This window comes from Camelus ferus, chromosome 7 (assembly GCF_009834535.1).
Source record: "Camelus ferus isolate YT-003-E chromosome 7, BCGSAC_Cfer_1.0, whole genome shotgun sequence".
Classification (NCBI taxonomy): Eukaryota; Metazoa; Chordata; class Mammalia; order Artiodactyla; family Camelidae; genus Camelus; species Camelus ferus.
In genome coordinates this window covers 80,424,256-80,446,317 of record NC_045702.1, presented here as the reverse complement: position 1 = coordinate 80,446,317, position 22,062 = coordinate 80,424,256, and the positions used below count along the sequence as shown (strand labels likewise).

The window sequence follows — 22,062 nt, the reverse complement described above, 5'->3', positions numbered from 1 at the left end:
TTTGGATCTAAAATCTATAAATGTTATCTTAAATTGAAAAAGTAAATGAAGTTAGTCAAGATTTATCTATTATGAAAAATTATAATAATTATGACAAAATGTCAATAGCCACCTTTTTAATCTCAGCACATTTCTAACGTAAAATATTTTTCAATAATCTAATACGATTTACAGCAATCATCAATAGAAAACTTTCTAATATAGAGAATTTTTCATATCCTTTATTGCACTAACCTCAAAACAGCTCAGTATGTTAGTATAATGAGCATTTGTTGATTGGCTCCCCAACATCATTTTCCCCTTCTTCTGGCTAAAAAATAATTACACCATTCTTCAAGAAAATCACGTCTCCCCTGTCACAGCCATATGGTTTGGGTGGAGTTAACCCTATCCCTTGTACCAGGAATGGCTTAAGCCAATCAATATACTTTATCTTTCAGGTCTCATTAATGGATTCAGGAAGTCACTTAATGCAGTCACTTAACAGTCGTGGTCTTGTAATCTGGGACTTCTAGGAAAAGGCACTTCCTTTTTCTTCCATGGGAACTACTGAAAGATTCTGAAACTTTCCTGAGTGGTACAGTGTAAGGATGTAAGATCTGGAACCAGAGCTGCTAACAACTTTAGCTCCACACAATGAAGGATGGAGAAAAAGGGAGCGAGAAGGAGAAAGGCAGAGAGAACAGAATGGAAATGAAAACAGGAAAGTAAAGAAAGACAAAAGAGGAAAAAGACCGAGAAAAGAGACGCTCAAGGCTAGAGAAGTGCAACTGAGAAGAAAAGAGAGTCCAGAGCCAAGGAACAGGGCAGAGGCAAAGAAAAACAGAGCTCAGGCTCCAGTGAGTTGGGAGAATGAAAAGGCTCTTATCACCCACTGCGTCGCCTTTTAGGTAGGCTAAGCATAGATTATTACCTGTACCGCTGCCTTTTGAAATCTCTAATACTGTTCACAGCTCAGGGGTCGTTCTGAATGTAGCGACAGTAGCAAGCATCCAAGGAGACAAAGTATTTGGTTGAAAAAACCATCACCTAACAGAACTTACAGATAGAGAAACAGAAGTTTTAAAAGGTTAAAATCCAGATTCCTAAGCATGACATACGAGGCCCAACCACATTCTATAACCCTATTTGGGAACCACAGGTAACTATATGTCACCTCCAACTTGCACGTACAACTTGGTTGCCTCTAGTAGTAGACCATGAACAGATGTGTGGCCTCCAACTCCAAGCCTAGCCAGCACAGAGCCCGGGACACAGCAAGTGCTCAGGTGACTGGAGCTGAAACAAAACACCCAGTCATCTCGTGACTCCAAATGCTATCTTTCTCAAAATTCTCATATTTCAACAAAAACACTTGTCTGTCAGGTTAAATGTCATGATAGTTTTCAAGAGAAAAAAAACTTGTAACTATGTGTGGTGATGGATGCTAACTAGACTTACTGTGGTGATCATTTCACAATATCTACAAATACCAAATCATTATATTTACACCTGAAACTAATATAATGTTATATGCCAATTATAAAAAGGTAACTAATGGGGGGGAAGGTATAGCCCAGTGGTAGAGTGTGCATTTAGCATGCACAAGGTCCCGGGTTCAATTCCTAGTACTGCCATTAAATATAGAAATACAAAAACAAACAAATAAACCTAAATACCTCCCCCCATAAAAAAAAAAAAAGGTAACTAATGAGTCTTAAATATACTAATAATTTGGGGGGGAGGGTATAGCTCAGTGGTAGAGCACATGCTTAGCATGCACGAGGTACTGGGTTCAATCCCCAGTACCTCCATTAAAAATAAAATAAATAAATAAACTTAATTACCTCCCCCCACCAAAAAAAAATTTTTTTTAAATATATACTAATAATTTTAGCAACCTTTGACTGGATTAGCTTCAGCACAATAGGCTAATTCACTGCTACCATATTTGCAGAAAGCAAATCATTTCATCTTAGTTATTTATCAAGTACTTATTCTACATCCATGGATTACCACCTTTTCCCAATTTTCCCATCAAATTTAAGTTATGAGGCATACCGACTGGTAACGGTGGTTCTCTGATTGACCTCCAAAGATTGGTAGACCTGCTATTTGACAGATACTGGGCTAGGCTTTGAGGATACCACTGTCAGCAAGAACAAACATAATTCCTACACACATGGAACTCACAGCCTCAAGAAGCAACATGCACGACAAATACAGACACACTCAAAGCGGCTGAAATGTCTAGATGTGTGTATGCGTGCATGAGCTTGCATTTACTGTGCGCTCACTTTCAAACAGCCCTGCCAATTACTCCGCCCACCTCCACTCCCACCCCCATGGAACCATACACCTCGAGACTGTGAATCACTGTGTTAAGTGCTAGAAGAGAATTAAACTCTGTAATACTCCACAAGAGAATTTTTCCAAAGCTAATTAACTAGTCATTGACATACTATAAGAAGAGCTGTCTAGGTAGAGATTAGGAGGCCAAAGTAGAGTCCCAAATATGGGACCAGCTACATAATTTGTGAGCACTGGTGCAAAATGAAAAAATGTAGGGCTTCTCATTCAAGGATTATTCAGAATTTCAAGGCAGTGACAGCAGAGCATTTAAATTAAGCCTAGTGCCCTCTGGCTGCACAGGTCATACCCCCATGAAACCTTCATGGCTTCCATGTTTACTGGATGTGCAACCTTTACCCAGTCACTTAACCTACCTCAGCTTCCTTACAGCTATAAAATTAGTGGAGGGGAGAAAAGACTTCCAGCTTCTTCCCATAACTAACATCTGTGTTTCTCTGTTAAGGAGCTAGATCATTCATTTGCAGAGAGTTCTTTTACACTTTTATATAACCATTAAAATTCTGACCAAGACTCAAAGCTAATATTAAAACCTCACATATAATATAGTATTTCACATTCAACCATATTAATGTTTTTTACCTCTATACACCACCTTAATTTTGTCTAAAGAGAAAAATCTCCAAAGCAGAGTTCCAAGTTTACTATTTTCCCATGTATGCCATTTAAATCTGAAATTCCCAATTGAGGTCTCTGTCTTTAAAGCAATTTTGCCCATAGTAAAATGTCTCCTTGCATAAAATAGATATTTTCTTTTTTTCCTATCCCTGAAAAATTATCTATTCATAATTAACTTCCACATATGGTACAGCATCTAGATCTGATCCAGTTAAAAGGAGGCAAAATGTTGATTTGAGAGTGAGTTAACCCTTTTATTCTTTCCGCTTAGCATTTAGCCTAACATAACTGATAGCTATCTAAACCAAGGGTTCTTAATTTGGAGTCCATGGAAAGAATTTGGGGAAGCAATTAACTTGAATGGAAAAAAATTATATCTTTATTTTCATCAACCTTTAACTAAAATTTAGCATTTTCTATAATTATGAATGTAGGCAATAAACCACAAGAGTATTAGCAGTAACTAAGTATGACTTGAACACCAGTAAATATTACACATATTTTCATATCATATTATAGTTATTGCACCCATGAATAGATCTTCTGGTTTAATGTATTAGTAAAAAAAAAATACATGCTATTATAACACAAAATTGGTTTTTACACTGAAATGAGTATATTTCAATATGATTGGCTACCTTTGTAAACCTAAATATCTCATTCTATGCATTTAAAAACTTGATTGTCATTTGCAGCAACATGGATGCTCCTGGAGAATGTCATTCTAAGTGAAGTAAGCCAGAAAGAGAAAGAAAAATACCATATGAGATCGCTCATATGTGGAATCTAAAAAACAAAAACAAAAACAAACAAACAAACAAACAAAAACAAAGCGTAAATACAGGACAGAAATAGACTCACAGACAGAGAATACAGACTTGTGGTTGCTGGGGGGTAGAGGGTGGGAAGGGATAGACTGGGATTTCAAAATTGTAGAATAGATAAACAAGATTACACTGTACAGCACAGGGAAATATACACAAAATGTTATGATAACTCACAGAGAAAAAAATGTGACAATGAGTGTGTATATGTCCATGAATGACTGAAAAATTGTGCTGAACACTGGAATTTGACACAACATTGTAACATGATTATAAATCAATAAAAAAAGTTAAAAAATAAATAAATAAATAAAAACTTGATTGTGAGGAAAGGTCCACAGACTTCACCAGACTACCCGAAGAGTCCACAGCACAAAAAAAGATGAATAAATTCTGGTAAAAAGAAGTCACAGAGCTCACATGACAATAAAATAGAAACAACTATACTCTGTCTCAAAAATAATAACAGACCTATTCAAATAAAAGACAGTCTTTAATATTTTTGGTTCAACTGCAATGTCTGCATTATAACAAAATTTTTGTGGTTTTAATAACTTTAATTTGACAACACCAAAAACCCAAAACAGAACAGCTTTTACTGCTGTTGGCTGGGGTTGGGAAGGGTCTTGCTGTTTTGGTTTTGTTTTTGCACACGTGACAGCGGGATTTGACATGAAAAAGCATTAACACAGATACATGTTTTTACACCACTATCTAAAATGTTATTTGGGTTGGTACCTGGGATGACAGTAGGTTACAATCAATGAACAGTCCTCTTCCAGTTTTATATCTGTGTATCAATCCAGCCATAATGGCTCCATATGCATAAAGGCCAGTGGCAAGATCAGTCATGGCCACTCCTGGACGAACTGGATCTCCATCCTGATTTGAGAGGTGGGTTGAGAAAAACAGAGAAATTGAAAATAAAAACCATCATATGATTTCTCAAATATTCTAACGTCAAGTAGAAGAAGGAACTGCATATCATGTGCACACACATACATACAAATGAAACAAATACAACAAGTTGCTATTATAGATACCTGTTGATGGTAAGAACATATTTATATTTACTGTATATTTATCATATTTCTCAACCCACCCCCACCAACCAAACTAAACCAAACTACACGAAATAAAAGATTTTTAAAAACATGTCTGAAGATCCTTCTTAATATATTTTACCTTATTTACACGAAAAAAGTTAATAATTGAATTTGAATTTAAATGGGTTACTCTGTTAGAGAGGAAAGAGTTAAAGAAGTTTTTTGGTTTTTTTTCCTCCTGTTGGGTAAGAGGCTCTCCCAGGAAAGACGAAGGCAGAAGACCTGGTCTAATTTCGTTATAAGAGTGCTAAAAACTGGCAAATATACTAATGGTATTTGCTTTTTTTAAAAAAAGAGTATTTATCTATAAAAGGATTTTAGCAGGATACTCCTGGTTTAGAATTACTGTGGTAAACAAACCTAGAATCTATAGATTTAGTTTCAAGGCATGAGCTATGAAACTACCTGAGTATAAAATGGAAACGTGTCACAGTCCATCAGTTCCGAGTTACATGAGGTAACCCGTGAACTTCCTTTGCAACTGTATCTACTGCTGTGGGATTGAGAATTTTGCCATTGTGAGAAGAAAAGCTCTGGGGGCCTCTCTCAATGTCCAGAAGCTCTTTCTGCTTCTCCAGTGTCTTTTGATTGCTTGTATCCTTAAAATTACAAGTAAAGCTTGAATTGATTAACATCTCCAATTCATGTAAGTCTGATTTGACAATCCAATCCTTCACCATATGTAAAGGTATTAGAATAATGCCAGGCAGACAATAAGTACCCCATAAAAATTAGTTACCAAAATGTTCATCAACATTATTATTAACCACTGTTGTATCAGACAGTTCCTATTTTTCATTACCTTGAATTCTGCTAAGTCTTTCATTGCACATAATACCTAAAAAACCTACATTTAACATTTCATCTGGTTGATACGTTCATTCATTCACTTCCTTATTCATTAATTCCAGCTGATGTTCAGTCATTTTCAGAAGCTAATTTTTCCTTTTCTGAAGCTCATGCATAAACTACGTTAATCATCTTACAAGACAGCTAAATATGTTAAAATCAAGTAAGTGAGACTATATAGTGAGTAAACATATTTCCCTGCTTTTCAACACAATTTCAAAGAATATATTGACATAAAAATTGGAAACTTCCGGGAGGCTTCTAACTATTTTTATTGGCAAAACTTGTAGTGGCTTGAATCCATTATAATTATATAATTATATATAATCCAATATAAAATTAATTTTGTCAGTTGGATTTAAGATTATTTAATGTATTAAAAGTGAGAGTCAAGTTCAAATTTGTTTATAGACATCTGCTATATAAATATAAATATAATATATAATATAAATATAAATATAAATATAATCATATATTATCTGCTATACTTCTCAGACCAATAGGAATAAATAAGATAATAAATCCTTTATATTATATTTTAAATTTCCTGAAAAGTGGAGACTGTACCTAATATTCTAAAACATCATTACATAATCCATAATAATATTGTGAGATGTATAAACATTAAATAAACATTGTCATCTATCCTTAAAGACAAAATTGTCGCTGTTAAACATGATCTTTTGTTCCAAGTAATTTTAATGAAATACTACTTAAAAGAGGCTTTTTAACACAGTTCAGATTCAAAGTACAGACAAGCTGAAAATGAAAGCATGGGAGAAGATACATCATGGAAACAGCAACCATAAGAATGCTGGAGTGGCTATACGAATATCAGACAAAACAGACTTAAAACAAAACAAAAAGTTGAGAAAAAGAGAGAGATTTTTATCATGAAAGAAGGGTCAGTGCCTCAGGAAGATATAATAATTATAAGCATACATGGGCACAATAATAGAGCCACTAAAAGTGACAGACTTGAAGGGAGAAATAAACCCCTTAGGAATAATAGTAGGCATGTCAATATTGAAATATGAATAGTGAATAGAACAACTAGATAGAAGATCAAAAAAGAAATTAAAATCTAAATGACACGATAAACCAAGTATACTTAATGGACACAAAATGCACATTATCAAGTGCACATGTAACATTCTCTAGGATGGACCATATGCTAGACCATAAAACAATCTAAAATATATTTTAAATAAGTGAATTTATACAAAATATGTTCTCAGATCACAATGGAATGAAATTTATAATCAATAACAGAGGCACATTTGGGAAACTCAAAAGTACATGGTCAGTAAACAACATTATCCCAAAATAACAATGAGTAACAGAGAAAGTCGTATAAGAAGTTAGAAAATACTTTAAGGTAAATGAAAATAAAAGCACAACATATCAATATGTATGCTCATAGTTAAAGCAGTATTTGAGGGAAATTTAGAACTGTAAGTATCTATATTAAAAGAGAAAAAAACATCCTGAATCAATTACCTAGCCTTCCAACTTAAGACATGGAAAAAAGAAGAGTAAACTAAACCCAAAGCCAGTAAAAGGAAGGAATAACATATATTAAAGCAAAAAATAATAAAATATAGGAGTCCAATAGAGAAAATCGACAAACAAAATGTTGGCTCTTTGAAAAGATTAATAAAACTGACAAATTTTTAGCTGAACTGTCCAAGATGAAAAAAGAGAAGATTCAAATTACTAATATCAGGAATGAAAGAAGGAACATCACTAACAATCTTGCAGAAACAAAAAGGATTATATGGGAACACAATGAAAAACTCTGCCCCAACAAATTACAAGACCAAGGTGAAATGGATAAATTCCTAAAAAGACATAAAATACTGAAACTGACTAAACAATAAATAGAAAAACTGAATAGATACATGACAATTAGAGAAACTGAATTCGTAATTGAATTAGTAAACACAAAGCTTCCAATGAGAACAAAAAAAAAAGACCTTTTTTTAGCTTCACTCTTGAATTCTACCTCTTTACAAACACTTACAAAACCTGGATAAGGAGGAAACACTTTTCAACTCATTCTATGAGGCCAGTAAAAACTGAAGTCAAACCACACAAAAACATCAAAGGAAAATAAAACTATAGACCAATATCTTATGAATGTGAAAACACGTACAAAAAAATCATCAACAAAACAAAACAAAAAAGACAAGTCTCCTGCCATAATGTCGCATACAATTTCATGCTCTTCAAAGTGCTTCAACATATGCTGTTACATTTAACTCTCAATAATAATTCTGTAAGTATCATTATTAGTCCTATTTTATAGGTTAGGAAAGAAAGACTTAGATGATAAATTAACTTATCGAAGTCACAGAGAGCAGATGATAAAACTGGAACTAGAATGCAGGAATTCTGACCCCAAAGCTTCTGTTCCTTTCACTACCATCTTCCTTCCATATATTATTCTAATTCATCATCTCTCCTTTTCAGACAATCACAGAAAGCAAAAGTTGTAAATGTGTGAATTGATTTGTCATTTTTACAGCTACAATTAAGAAATGATCAGTCTTGATATGAGATGGCTTGTTCTATACAATTCAAGTAAATGGCAAGCAATCTAATGCATCCACAGAGAAGCATACTTTTACCACTCTGAAAAATGTAAACCAAAACCCTTTTCAGAAAATAACTGGAAGAATCCATTCATTGGGAGCCCGCTAAATTAAGAAGTGGATAAAACTACAAACTTTCGGAGATCCCTTAACACACCAAACGTACTATTTTCTTATCCAGTTATTAAATACCATGTAAATCATTTTGAGTTAGCTCCCACAGTGAGATGCCCAAAATATCATCTAGCCTGGCTGTCCTCTTGAGTTTAAATAGGGTTAGACTGGGAGAAAATGGAATGGATGGTTGGGGAATTGTGGTATTTTAAGGGAAGGCCAAAGAAACAATTCAGAAGTTATTTTGCTTCTTTCCACGTTGTTCTTTAAGAAAAGGTTTCCTAGTGATAGTTTCTATGCTACAGCTTTCAGTGCTGATGGATCAGAGACAAACCAAAACAAATCTAAACTAAATGTCAATGTCTCTGATTCCTGAGACAAAACAACATTCACATCCACTAAGATCCACACATTTCTATATGTAAGAGGCCTCCTCTGAACTCATTTATATATTCTAGAAGGTAGCTCCAGACCTCTACTATTGACTTTAGTCAAGAGTTGTCTACATCTGGTAGGATTTAGGTAAGCCATACCCAGAAGCAACAACAAGAAGAACTCGAGGACTTTTCCTATCCTATAATTTTTACCTATTTGGTTTGATTTTCATTTCTCATCAATAAATGATGTCTCAAAGAACTATACTATGGACTTGGAATGCAATTACTTTCGAAATAAAAATCTTTCTACACCAGTGTTACAAGTTATCCAATACAATTCTTCCTGAATCCTCCAAGATAAACCTGATAGAAACACTCGAGGTACTGGTAGTGACCACATGCACGGAGCTGCTAGAAAAAGCCAAAGAAAATCAGGAGATAATCTGGTTTTTAAAAAGTTATTTTAGTCTTATTTAATTATGACAAAAATTAGATGGAACCAATTAAGGCAGTCTTGGAACATGATAACCCATCAACATGTAGGAGAACATTTATCTTTTTGCCGTGTATGGCAATGCATTAGTTTTATCCAAATGGATTATCGTCATTAAGATATATGTTTTTAGAAGTGTGGAATAAATGGTGAAAACATATCCTTTTTACACACTCAGAATTTCCATCTAATGTATCAAGAGATATCTGTTCTTTTCCTTTCATTCTGGTCTTTTCCTTGATAATTAGTTTCTGACACTAATAACAGAGAATGTTTATACTGAGATCATATAAGCTTAATTCATAACCATTTTTACCACAGACAGAGCCAAGAAAAGATCAATTAAAGCTACAAAGTGTCCATTTTTACTAACAGATTTCTCCACAAAGTGGAAACACTTTGCCTAAATCCCAAATTCTCTTTACTCAGCACTGCAGCATGTTAAGATTGTGACAGATTATATTTGCCAAAGCTGGCTGCAATATCTCCCGTTCCACACGCCTTTTTAGTACCTTGTCACTCCTGCCATCAAGAGGTGGAATCTAATTCCTTTCTCCTTGAATCTGGGTAGGCTTGTGACATGCTTGTCACCAGTAAAATGCAGAAAGGTTAGAGCATGACTTCCACAGCTACATTACAAAACGTATGCAATGGCGACTTTGCCTTGTTCACTGAAACACCTGTGTTAGTAGAGCCCTGAGCCCCCACGTTACCCAGCGTGACTGCTCTGTGGCCACACGCTGTGAGGAAGCCCAGACTAACCCATTCAGAGACCACATGCAGAAGCCCTGAGACTACATGGAGCGACGCCTGGGAGACCCAGATTGCTCCAGCCCCCACTGTTCCTGCTCTGACTGCAACTGCTTGAGAAATACCAAGCCAGAACCACCCACCTGAGCCCTTCACCAACTCCTGACCCATGGAAAGTAAGAGTTAATAAAATGACTCCTCTTGTTTTAAGTCCCCGAGTTTCAAGGTGATTTGTTACACAGTAATTATTAACAGAATAGAGATCAAGGCTTACACATGACCAAGAAGAAAACTGGCATACAAAGGAGAAGGAATACCTGGGAAACAAAAGGATATAAAGTATAGTACTTGACCCAGTTTCAGGTGTTCCAAGATCCCTCTGTAAATATATGCAAAAATTCTGTATGTTAATTTTCTAGGAAAGGTTCAACAGCCTTCATCAAATTCTCAGAGAAGTCTATGACTCTTTTAAAATATATTATAAACTGATTTATAAATTTGGAGAAAAATTTGCAAGTAGTTTGGATGACTGAAGCAAAGAATGAATGTGAGGGTATGATAAGAAGTAAGGCTGGATAGCACTTAAGATATGTCATGAAGGCCTGGTACCACATCTAATGAGATTAGGTTTATTTGTTTCCCTAATTATGATAGGAAATAATTGAAGGATTTCTTTTTTTTTTTTAAGTGTCAAGGTCAGTTGTATTGGATACAAATTAAAATTACTAGTGGTATCACTTTGTAGATTAGACAAGAGTAAGAATAGTAAGATTTGAGATTAGAGGCAGGGAACCAAGTAGGAAATCACTGCAATTATTCATGAGAAAGATCAGGGGCCAAACTAAGTCAACAGCAGTAGGAAGGAAAAGATGGAACAAATGGTCACAGGAGTTGTAACACAGAACCAATCGGACTTAGTAACTGTCTGGGTAGAAGTGTAAGTTTCTGGTTTTGGGTTAATAGTTCAATTGAGATAGGATGAAAGGAAAGAGAAGTAAGTTTGATGAACTGGTTTTTTGTTTGTTCAGTTTAAAGAGCTTAGAGAATATCCAATCAAGACTTGAATATGCAAACCTAAAAATTAAGGGAAAAAGAACTGGGTAGAAGACACAAATTTGAGAGGCAAAACACCATACATGGTAGTTAAAACCACAATAGGTTTGAGACACTGCCTAGGAAGAACATATCAAACAATGCTACCCAATAGAAACATAATATGAACAAGATAAAAATTACTAAAATTCTACTAGCCACACTAAAAAAAGTGAAAGGAAACAGGTGAAATTAATTATAATATTTCATTTAAACTAATATATCTAAAACATTATCATTTCAAGTCTAATCAATTTTTAATTTATTAATGAGAAATTTTACATGATTTTGTTCAGATGTCTTTGAAATCCAATGTATATTTTATACTTAACAGCACATCTCAGTTCAGACTCCCCACATTTCGAAGAAGTAATAGTCACATGTGGATGATGGTTGCAGTATTAGACAGTATAAAACAGTGAAAAGAACAGATGAGGTCAAAGCACAGAATTCTGGACGCAATCATTATTTTAAAAGCAGGCTGAGGAAGAAGAGGTTACGAAGACTGAGGAGACGGATATCGAGGGAGACAAGAAGGGAAGCGCACTGAGGGACCGCCAGCACTGATGCTGCCACAGCGGTGAGACAGGAAAGGGAAATGCCCACTGCAGCGCCCAGGTAAGAGGTCATGGGTAACCGCCCAAGAGTGACTGCATTGATGAGGTTGCCATGGAAGCCAGCATGCAGTGGACTGAGGACGGAGACAGGAACCACATGCCCTTCTCTCACAAAGTATTAACAGAATCTCTTATTACTTAAACCAGCGATTCCAAAACCGGGTGGATCAGCAGAATCACTCGGAGGATTTTCAAGAATACGGATAAACAAAGTTTCTGTTTCACTAGGTCTAGGGTAAGGGACTTTACGTGTTATTTAGAGTTCTCTAATTCTAAAGACTTCCGGTGTATAGCAAAATTGGTGTCAGCACTCCTAAACGTGAAAATCCTCGATTCAATCAGGCCAGGCTCTGGAAGGTCTGTAGAACTGCATCCCGCAGTTCTGTCGTGAAGTTCTCAACCTTCCTTACCCCTCAGGACAGGAATTATGATTCACTAATACAGATGTGAGCTTTATTAAAAGTTCAAAGTTCTTTTCTGTGGCAATGACTGCAGACCAATTATTTATTATTTTTGCACTTGCTGACCCTCAATATATAAAAGGAATGACTAGAGAGGACTAAAAAGTACACTGACTCTACTTAAAGGTATTGTTTTTACACAAATATTAATCTTCCTAATATTTTAAAACTTTCCGTGCCAAAAGTGCAGTTTCCTCCTCCTTGAACATGCAGCGAAAGACAGAAATTAAAGTATTTTCTCAAAAGTTAATGTTAATGTTAACGTTCAGTTACAGCTAAACAACGTTCTCACCAGTCAGTCCAGGGGCTGACAATAGGTGATAAGGTAGTGGCTCAGAATCAAGACTAATTGAGCTAAACCTTATTTCCCTTTATTTCCTCAAAGCTGCACACTGCCCTTTAGAAATCTCTTTATACTCCCCCTTTACAGTCACTTAGCCTTGAGTTTACTTAGATAAAAAAAGGTGGAGTGCAGTGCACACATTGTGACTTGCCGTGCAGTCCAAGCTCCTACGAAAGATGCTAACTTAGAATTTAAGATCTCATTAACTTCCCACTAGAATTCTCTATGGTTCAAATAGTAATTCAAGACACTCTGCATCTTCCTTTTTACTGTGCAAAATCACAGTATCAGTCAAACATTGCATCCTTGACTAGCCAATCTTTCCCACAAAAAAATAAACTGTAAAGAAAGAAATTCTATTGTATTATTCAGTTTCCAAGATAAAACAGTAAATAGAGACTCCTAAAGCTGAAAAACTCTCAAAGGATCATTGGGTCCAAATTCCTGCCTTCAGGCAGGTAAATGTCTAAATCATCCAGGAAGACACTCATCCCTCTCTCCTTAAGGACCTCCAGAGGCTAAGAGCAGTTACTGAGTACCCAGCACATGCCAGGTGTGCACCAGAAAGGGAAACGGAGCTAGCATTATTCCCCACATTATTCATTTAATCTGAGTACATTTTTGAGGATTTGTGTTGATATTCTCACTTTTATTAAAAAAGAAAAAAAAACCCAAGGCTCAGGAGATGTTAAGTGGGACTAGGATTTCAAGCCAGGAGCATCCTGAGGCTCAGGCTCCTTCCACTCCCCCATGCTAACAGAAACCACATGACCTGTTTCCGTATGCACTGCAATGTTCAGTGCCCTTACAGTCAAAAAGCTCCTCATTCAGCCGACTAAAATCTCTTCTCCAGTTCATTTTCTCTTATTCATTGTTCTACTGAACAATAAAAATAACTATTCCACATCCTCCTCAAAACAGATGAAAACAGAATTCAGATCATTTCCTTGTCTTATCTATGGCAAGCAAATCCGGTCTCTAGAGACTTTCTCATTGAAGAAACTATCTCATATTCCTGGGATAACTGTGGCCATTCTTCGTAGGATTTTCTCTGATTATAACATTTTTTCAAAGCATGATGACTCAAAATGAACACAATGCTCTCAAAAATAACCATTTATTGAGACAGAAAAGAAAAGGAGGGGGTTTTTTCTTCCATGAGATTCAGAACACAAAACATTAGGAAGAAACTTGTTTACATGCTTTTTAATCAGTACCTCAAGCTAAGTGTTTTTCCTTTCCAAATATTTTTACCATATTTTTCCAGTCACAACCCAAAAAATTCTTTATTCACATTTTCTGAGTATGATGTTTATAGGAAGTGTCCTATCCAAAAGAAAACCCTCTCCTTTTATTTTTAAGTCTTCCCCTTAACTCCAAAAGGAATCTCAAATGCTATAGCTATTGCTACATGTATCAACCACTAATTATCAAACTGAAGTTGAATACTTAAAGACTCCAAATTCATAGATAATAATCAATGAGCACCAACTCTATAGTGGATCTGTGTTTCACTCTAAGGATACAAAAGGAAGCATTCCAAAGACACTCTCCCTGAATTAAGCCATTTATATTCTATAAAGTCAGAGACAGAGAAACATGCAAGTGGCAACATAATGAAAATCACACAGGAGCACAGAGAAAGAAGTGGAAAATTTTCTCTAAGGAAGCTAAGAAACAAACCAGGTCATAAAGGATGAGTGAAAGTCCTGTGTATCCAGTAGTGATTTCACTCGGGCACTACTGGCATTTTGGAGACAGAATCTTAGATTCAAGAGCCTGTCCCATATTTAAGGATGTTTACTCATCGCTACCTTAAGCACTAAATGCCAGTAACAACCCAACCATCCCACACATCACTTTGCAACTCCCAGAGTGGGGTGAAGACTACTAACCCCGATGAAAACCATCCCTGCAGAACAGGATACCTCAAGCTCAGAAGAGACACAGTGAAGAGACCCATCCTCCTACTTGGTCTTCGTTATGACAATAGCAAGAAAAGTGAAGTAGAAGGGAGGTGACTGACCAAATGAATAGGAGGATGGGTTTAAAAGATTAAAGGAGTTAATACAGTCAAGGAACTTGTGATGTGCAAGATACAATCAGAGAACAGATCCCATATGGAATCTTCACATGTAACACAAAATATAAAATATGGTCATTTGAGTTGGTTGATCAAATAACGGGTGTTGAGTCAACAGGCATTTGAAAAAGACTATGACATGATTTTATATATAATTAATGTGATACTTCTACCATAACTTTACAACTACCGTCTTAAAAAGATATTTCCCCTGTTTTACAAAGGGGGAAACTGAAGTCAGGCAACTTGCCAAATGTTACACTGAATCACAGAACGCAATTTCAAACCCCGGTTTCCTGACTTCCTGAGACCGTTCAATGAAGGCTTGCAGCAGGTCATCAATGAAGATGTTGAAACTGATCAAGATAATCACAGGAGTTGGACTTGAAAAGAAAATATTGAGGGTCAACATTCCTAAATAACATAGAAGAGAGACGAGCCCAGGATAACTGAAGCTGTCAGGGTGGGAAAGAGAAAAGTCTGTGCACAGATTTCAGAAGTGGGCTGAGTGTTGGCTCGGGGTTGTAGGACCACAATCTAGATGTGCGGATGGAGAGCCGGAAGACTGGCACCATCCCTACCCTGGGGTTTACAGAGGGTAAAATAGCCAAGCAAAAGCATCCTCCAATTAAGAGGAATTTGAAAAAAGTAAATAATATTCATGCATAACATGGATAGTATTTCAAAACAATTATCCCAATCTACCCTCCCTTTCTATATTGGTATGTATGTATATGTCAATGTCCTTTTTTCCTGCAACATTTAAACAAACTGTTTATATTTACTTTAGTCTTTCCTTCTGGCTTAAAAAAAAAAAAAGCATTCTTTTTTTCATGTATTTCTTTGGAATGTTTCCAATTGGTCGACATTTCTATGGAATTTTTGGTGCTTACGTAAACCAACTTAGTATTATAGTTCCAGGCACACCAGTGCTATATATAGATGAGCTATAATAATTTTCTTGCTCTGCAATGTGGAACAAGAGTGGACACAGCTCAAAATAATACTGACAATATACAAAGAATCAACATAAAGAAATAACCTGGTTAAATAAAATGCTAAGTAAAAATAATTTGTTCCAATTTTGATTGTATTTACTGGACAGTTTAGAAAGATGGTAGTAGTAACAGCCCCTATGACAAGGACTCTTGACCACTGAGACTCCTCATTCCCAGCTAGACACAGGTGCTGATCCTTCCTCCCCCTAAAAAGAAGAATCACATCCATCCTCATTTCCCAACATGTAATGATTAAGATGAGAAAATCTTCCTAGACTGTCACGAGCAAAACAAAACATCAGGGGAACATGATATTGAAAATAAGAGAAAACGTGCAGACCTACAGATTACAAACAGATAATTCAGCTTGGTGTTTTTTAACTCTTTCATGGAGCCAAGCAAAACTAAACTGCTTCTTACTTAAACCTCCTGCTATTGTTCTTTTCAGTTTATGAATAAGTTCAAACTGAAGGACATCTCTATTACCATTCTCTTTCAAAGTTTAAAGCATGTACTAGGTACTCAGCAACTGCTCCATTTCCTCTGGAGGTCTTTAAGGAGAGAGAGGTAAGCATCTTCCTGGGTGATTTAGACATTTACCTGCCCAAAGGCAGGAAGTTGGACCAATGATCCTTTGAGACTTTTTCAGCTTTAGGAGTCTCTATTTACTGTTTTATCTTGGAAAAACTGAGTAATACCATAGAATTTCTTTCTTCACAATTTATTTTTTATGGGAAAAATTGGCTAGTCAAGGATGCAGTGTTTGATTGATACTGTGATTCTGCACAGTAAAAAGGAAGATGCAGAGTGTCTTGAATTACTATTTGAACCATAGAAAATTCTAGTGGGAAGTTAATGAGATCTTAAATTCTGAGTTTGCATCTTCCCTAGGAGATTGGACTGCATGGCAAATCACAATGAAAACTAATGAATCATTAAACATCAGCTGATGAATGGATAAAGATGTGGTGTGTATATACAGTGGAATACTACTCAGCCATAAGAAAGAATGAAATTCTGCCATTTGCAGCAACATAGATGGACCTAGAGAATATTATACTTAGTGAAATAAGTCTGAAAAAGAGAAATACTGTATGACATCACCTTTATGTGCAATCTAAAAAACAATACAAACGAATGTATAAAGCAAAACAGAAACATACTCACATATACAGAAAACAAACTAGTGGGTACCAGCGGGGAGAGAGGAAGGAAGGAGGAGCAGATTAGAGGTATGGGATTAAGAGACACTAACCTCTATGTATAAAATAGATAAGCAACAAGGATATATTGTGTAGCACAAGGAATTACAGCCATTATCTTGTAATAGCTTTTAATGGAACATAATCTGTAAAAATGCTGACTCATTATGCTGTACACCTGAAACTAATATAATATTATAAATCAACTATACTTCTATTTAAATTAATTAACTGAAAAACAAAATTCTAAAGCTTCTAGGAGAAAACATAGAAAGAAATCTTCATGACTCAAGGGCAGGCAAAGATTTCCTAAACAGAAAATACAAAGGACACTAACCATAAAATTTTAAAGTTGCTTTTCTTCTGGCTTAAATAAAATTAATAACTGCTCATCATAACATCATTATGATGTTTTATCATAGCAAAAAGGCAAGCCATAGACTGGGAGAAAATAGCAATATATGTCTGGCAGATACTTGTATCTAGAGTGTAGGAAGAAATCCCACAAATCAATGAGAAAAAGACAAACACTCCAATCAAAGTAACAGGAGAGACCAGAACATAGAGTGCAGAAAGAAATCCAAATGGCCACTTAAGCAAGTGAAATACTGTACATAATTATTCATCAGGGAAATAAAAATTCATATTGCAAAGAGATACTACTACCTACCCACCAAAATGACTAAAATTTAAAAGATTAGAAAAAGAATATGAAAATGCATATATGTATGTATACGTATGACTGAACATTGTGCTGTGCACCAGAAACTGACACAACATTGTAAACTGACTATACTTCAATTTTTAAAAAAGATTAGCATTGTCAAGAGTTGGTGAAGAAAATTAAAACTCTCAAACATTGTTGGTAGAGTACTGATAACACTTTGGAAAACTGGCAGTATATTAAAGCTAAATACACACCTAACCTGTAATCCATCTGTTCCACTCCTAGGTATATATCTAAGGGAAATGAGTGTGTATGTCCAAGAGAAGACATTCAAAAGAATATTCATAGGAGTTTTATCGATAATATACAAAAACTGGAAACACCTCAAATGTTCATTAACAGGACAATGGATAAATCGTGGTATATTCATACAATGGAATACTTTACCACAATAAAACACACCACTGATACACACAATAATCTAATGAACCTCGAAAACATTATGTTGAGCAAGAGAAGCCAGATACTAAAAAAGCACACAGCTTAGGATTCTATTTATAGACGTTTAATAATCAGTAAAGCTAGTCTGTAGTAGTAGAAGTCAAAATAATGATCACCTCTAAGAGGAGGTGGTTTTGTTTGGGAAGAGGTATGAGGGATTCATACTCTCTGGGGTGATGAAAATATGCTCTATCTGGAACTGCATGATGTTTTTCCAGGTGCACATATTTGTAAAACATCACTGAACCATACCCTTAAGATTTTTCACTTCTGGCTCCTCAAACCTACCAGGCTCTCCAGCATTTAGATGTCACACACGGTGTTGCCCTCTAGTCACCAGGTTAATACCTAATTGCATCCCGCCTTAAATATCTGGCCCCCAGGGAAGCCCTCCCTGACCACCTGCCCTGACAACATTAGTCTGCACTGAATACGGTGATGCGGTGAAGCTTCTTAACCACAGAGAAGCCTGGGTTCCAATCAGTCATCCGACAACATGGAGCGATGCTACAGCACAAGTACACAGCTGTGCAGGCAGATAAATGTTCACCTGCAACATGATATAACTGGTAATAGTGCATCTGCACTCGCTGGTTAAAAATATTAGCCAGGGCTTTCAGAAGTGATCCCTCCCGTGCAGCCTCTACCGAGAGGCGCAGTGAACAATCATGCTACTGCTGACATCAGGGGAAGATGAGTCCTTTAACGGGAACCCCCAGCACGGGCTGATTCTCTTCAGGCTGCTTTCACCTCTCCTGTTCAACCATGTTTTGCAGAGATCTCTGGAAGTATTATGATGGCCTGAGGCACACTGCTCTCTGTGTTAACAGCACCCTGTACTCTTCTTCAGAGTTCTTTTTACTTGTTTGATATTTTTTCCTGTTAACTTTTGTTTTCTCCACTTAGGTACTGTGTCTACCCTGTTGCCTGTTTAATCCCCAGTGCCCACAGTTCCCAGCACACAGAGGGAATGTGTACCATAACCATTCATTGGATGGATGAACTGAGACATGAGAGGCGTGTCTATGTGAAGGAAATAGTCTAAGGAAATTAACTTTATTTAATTTAATAGACGTAAAGTACACAAAACAATGCTTGTTGTTATTTCCTTAGCCAGAACAAAAATCTCCTGAGTAGGATTCACAAGAGGTAAGTTACTGGCTGGTAAATAATAAGGTTGCGCACACACCGTGTGGTCATCCCTGTCAGAATACAGCACAGTGTACTAAAGGAGCTACCGGAATCCTTCCCCTCAGTTGTTTTTGAGCTAATTCATTCTCACATTTGAATATACAGATCTAAAAGCCTCAGAGTTTTTCATGTCTTCACAGTTGAGTACAATGCTCTTAACTAAAACCGCTTGCAAAAATGTCTTGTACATATAAGAACTTTTTTGGGAAAGAGCAAAGAGATACATGTCCATGTTCCGTTTTCTCAGTGGATGCAAAGAAAATCAGTGTCTTTGAATATTTTAAAGAAAAGCCACACACATTCTTTCTAAGATTTGTAGAAATGAAACAAATAAAGTAAAAGAACATATATTTTAAGTCACTGAAATCCCAATGCCTACTTTAAAATAAAAGAAGTCTTTAAAAAAAAAAAAAAAGACTTGAGGTCAGTTTATCCCAATACTGCAGCAGTATTTTCTGAAGAATTAACTAAAGAAAATAATTCCAAGAAGGAACACCTACTGGAAAAAAGTTTTTTAAGGCTACCAATCTAATTTGTCTTGGAAATGGATGTTTTCCAGTGTTTTTATTCACTAAGTTTTCATACTTCTTTTTTTTTTTTTGACTTTACTAACTGATATTCTCACTTTTCCCCAAAAGTCGATTTTCTAAGAGTCTTTGATCTAATCAACCACATTCTGGTCATCTATATACTTTTTAGGAGCTTCCCAACCTATCATCAATGGAGAAGGATTGTGATGAAATCAAACAATTCTTTCACTGTCAGAAGCTAACGCATGTAACAATCAGACACAACTACACCTGAGGTGTTAAGTAACAAGTTTTAAAATATGTAAGCATTTATAATATTCCAGAGAGAAAAAAGAAACCCTCCACTCTGTATATATGACAAACGAAGGTACTCTGTTAGAAATGGACTTCTGTGGAGCAGTCTAGTCAGCCATTCTGCTACACAGAAGGAACATTCCTAAGCCACACGAAGGTGCCCACCCTGAGCTTGAATAATATAGCATATACAGAAAATGTGTTTGCCACCTGATCTATTGATTCTTGCTAAAAAGATTGTTATTTTCCATGAGGCCATACTGACATTTAGCCTCAAGTACATTCGTAACGAATACTTCCATTTGTAATGTCATTCACTTTCTGTGGTTTCTTTCTGAAATCAGCTCATGTTTAAACCTATGGGTTAGTAAAGATGAAAATCCTTTTGGAATAAATAGGGGGGAAATTATGAACATTCTAAAGAAGGATACCTACCTCGGGCCCTGTGATGTGCATTAGCCCAGAGACAGCACAGGCAACAGCATCATAGCCAGCGCGCTGAGACAGCGGACCTGTCTGACCATACCCTAGGGCAGCAAGGACAGATACAGTCAGCACCACGCAGGGAGAGCAGCAGCACCTTCATGTGCTGAAACCACTTGTGTCCAGAAACCCTGCGGCATTTTGTAACTATCAGATCTATACTGTCCCGTGAAGGAAGCAGTAAAATTGCAGGAGAATTTAATTATGGTGTTATACCCAAGAAGGTTGCAAACTGTTGACTTGAGGGCCGGATTCCCCTTGCATGAATGTTTTGTCTGGCCTAAAGACTGTTTTGAAATGTTTTTTACTTAGTTCCCAGCATTCAAAACTCAGGAGATAGCACATAAAATGCAAATTTCTGGCTTTTCCTGAAAAAAAACTTGAAAATAAATACAAAACGAGGCTCACATTCTCACATGGTAATAATCAATTAGAGTTAAGTAACAGCTCTTCCCTTTGCACAGGGCATAAATTCTCCAATGTGCACAGTCTCCACCCCTCCTTAATCCTTTACACCTCAGCCTGATTCACTCAGCCAACTCACCTTCCACTCTCCAGTAGGTATCTGCTACTCTTGCTCTGTACAAAACAGTATACAAAGGAAAACAAAACAATGTCTCCCTAGGCTCCATTCACATATTTTCTCAAGTATGCAAAGAAAATATAAATGATAATTGAAAATTTGAACATAAATAAAATGATCACATCTCCTGACAGCACTTTCTAGGATTATAAAGAGAAGGTAAAGATATCACTTTTTTTTTTTTTTTTTTTTGCCCATCAGCAAAAATCAAGAGAACACAAAAAATATTTTCTCCTGCTCTCCTCAGTCCCGGTGCTATTGTTGAATAATAGAAGTTATATGAGGAGCTGCATGAATCTGTCTCTAAATCCCCTGTATCTTGCTTGCTTCTCAAACGTTCTCCCTCTGTTTCACTCCACATATCCACATACCTCACTCCCTCGCATCCTCCAACTCTGCTCTCAAATGTCTCCTTATCAGGGAGGCCTTCCCTGAAGAGCTTTTGTGAAAGGTCACGCTCCCTTCTCACTCTTAATTCCCCTTACTTGGTTATAGTCGACTTCATATCTCTTATCACCACAACATATATAATATAGTTTATTTATTTTCTGTATCCTCCCTACTTAAAGCTATGCTCTAGAGGTTTTATCTGTTTAATTCACTGCTCTATTGCCAGCATCTGGAATGAGATTCAATAACATTTACTGAATGAATGCTTGTTATATAAAAACAATTACCTTTAAAAAACAAACAAATTGAGGGGAGGTTATAGCTCAGCGGTAGAGCACATGCTTAGCATGCACGAGGTCCTGGGTTCAATCCCCAGCACCTCCATCAGAAATAATAATAATAAGTAAATAAATGACCTAATTACCCCCAAAATAAATAAACAGTAAAGAAGACAACCAAATTAACAGATAAAGAAACTGAAGAGGCTTTTTTTTCTGTTTTGTTTCTGATCAAAATGATGACATAGGAGGCCATTTTCCTCTTCCCACAGACA

At 36.2% G+C, this 22,062-nt stretch overlaps 1 protein-coding gene and 1 long non-coding RNA gene across 14 annotated transcripts in view; one reads left to right on the top strand and one right to left on the bottom strand.

The window, feature by feature from the left end:
• Positions 1 to 22,062, bottom strand: part of SUGCT (succinyl-CoA:glutarate-CoA transferase) — a 622,782-nt gene that overhangs the window by 546,292 nt on the left and 54,428 nt on the right. For all 13 annotated transcript variants that reach the window (XM_032484269.1, XM_032484261.1, XM_032484260.1 and 10 more), the window contains exons 7-8: positions 20,489 to 20,580; positions 4,530 to 4,673 (exon numbers count right to left, since the gene is read on the bottom strand). In XM_032484269.1, coding sequence (XP_032340160.1) covers positions 4,530 to 4,673; positions 20,489 to 20,580 — 236 coding nt within the window. The remainder of the gene's footprint in view (positions 1 to 4,529; positions 4,674 to 20,488; positions 20,581 to 22,062) is intronic.
• Positions 1,689 to 21,848, top strand: LOC116665057. Its single transcript, XR_004321644.1, has 3 exons — positions 1,689 to 2,542; positions 13,270 to 13,274; positions 21,837 to 21,848. It is a non-coding gene; the product is annotated as an uncharacterized LOC116665057 (long non-coding RNA).